The 1,665-nt window shown below is 55.7% G+C and overlaps 1 protein-coding gene across 1 annotated transcript; it reads right to left on the bottom strand.

The window, feature by feature from the left end:
* Nucleotides 1–489: 489 nt before the first annotated feature.
* Nucleotides 490–640, bottom strand: CHTOP (chromatin target of PRMT1; the record flags this gene model as incomplete). The annotated part of the gene is made up of 1 exon (XM_009071531.1): nt 490–640. A coding segment is annotated over one exon (151 nt), but the record flags the coding sequence as incomplete, so codon positions are not given.
* Between the last annotated feature and the right edge of the window lie 1,025 nt (nt 641–1,665).

The following is a 1,665-nucleotide window of genomic DNA, read 5'->3' as shown; positions in this document are numbered from 1 at the left end:
ACCTCCTCAGGATATCCCCAATCTCCCTGGGATACCTACGACCTCCCTGGGATACCTACAACCTCCTCAGACATACCTACGACCTCCCTGGGATATCTACAACCTCTCTGGGATACCCACAACCTCCTCAGACATCCCCAGCCTCCCTGGGATACCTACAACTTCCTCAGGATATCCCCAACCTCCCTGGGATACCTACCAACCTCTCCCTGGGATACCTACCAACCTCTCCCTGGGATATCCCCACAACCTCCCTGGGGTATCTACAACCTCCTCAGACATCCCCAACCTCCACACACTACACTACACCTGATCTCAGCCGAAAGACCTCCTTGAAACATCCTCCACCATCCCTGGGTCACCCCCAACCTCCCTGTCCAACCTGTCCCAGCATCCTCCCGGTTCAAACCTTCATCTTCCAGGAGCTTTCCCACACGCCCCAGAGGTGTTTCCTGCCCCCTCCTCCCCCAGCCAGGTGCCTCCCCTCACCTGTTTGAGCTTGAGGGCAGCCTGGACAGAAGGCCTGTTCTCCATCTGCTGGGCCAGGCGTCTGTTTCTGGCGCTGGCCAGCTGCTGCTGCTGCATGGTGGCTCGAATGTTCCCCGGCATCGGCTGTTTGTTCTTCAGCATGTTAGTGAAGCTTCAAGGTCGAACAAAACGGGTTTTGATTAAAGCTACAACACACAACCACCAGCATTCCACGCTGCTCAGGGGGCTCCAGCCCCCACCCTCAGTGCAGCTCATGGGCTGAGAGGCTCCTGCACGGTCAGCAATGAGGTGGAGGTTCCTTCGGGATGGCAAGAGCTGGAGGGGAGAGGGGGCAGAGGTGGCAGGAAGGGGGAGATGGCAGGCGGGAAGCAGCGATGAGCATGAGAGGTGGCACAGACAGACAGCAGAAGCCAAGTGAACCCCCAGCCCAAAAAACCAGGAAAAGGGTAAAAATTCCAGGCCAGGTGTGTTCCATGCTGGGAACAGCCTGGTGTGCTCCAGCGCTGTGGGAATTGGGTTGGAAAGGCTCATCCTAAAGGCCTTTTCCAAGTGTGCTGACTCCATGATTCTACAGAGTTCCACTGCCCTAATTCCCCACCCAAGTGTCCTCCTGGAGTTAGCTCCTCTGGGAAGGGACTTGGTGCCTTTCTTGACTAGTTTTAGAGCAGACACAGAGCGAGATGGAAATTAAGCTTCTCAGCAGCATCCCAACCACATCCTGAGAGGTGAAGAGTGGGATAAATCACCTAAGCATCAGCTGGGAAACAGGGAAGGCTACACCTCTGCTGGAGCCAAAACCCCCAAAAATGAGCTGGAAAAAAGGGAAGGTATCTCTGAGCTCAGGCTGCACCTCTGCTGGAGCTAAAATCCCCAAAAATGAGCTGGAAAAAAGGCGTCCCTGAGCTCAGGCTGCACCTCTGCTGGAGCCAAAACCCCCAAAAATGAGCTGGAAAAAAGGGAAGGTGTCCCTGAGCTCAGGCTACACCTCTGCTGGAGCCAAACCCCCAAAAATGAGCTGGAAAAAAGGGAAGGTGTCTCTGAGCTCAGGCTGTACCTCCTGCAGCACTGCTGGAGCCAACCCCCCAAAAAAAACGAGCAGGAAAAAAGGTGCCCCAAAGATCAGACTACACCCCTGCTGGAGCCAACCCCCCCAGCCCCACTCACCCCCCGAGGAGA

Source organism: Acanthisitta chloris, unplaced genomic scaffold, assembly GCF_000695815.1.
Source record: "Acanthisitta chloris isolate BGI_N310 unplaced genomic scaffold, ASM69581v1 scaffold37643, whole genome shotgun sequence".
In the NCBI taxonomy this organism is placed as follows: domain Eukaryota; kingdom Metazoa; phylum Chordata; class Aves; order Passeriformes; family Acanthisittidae; genus Acanthisitta; species Acanthisitta chloris.
The sequence above is the reverse complement of the archived record's forward strand: the minus strand, read 5'-3'. Positions and strand labels throughout refer to the sequence as shown.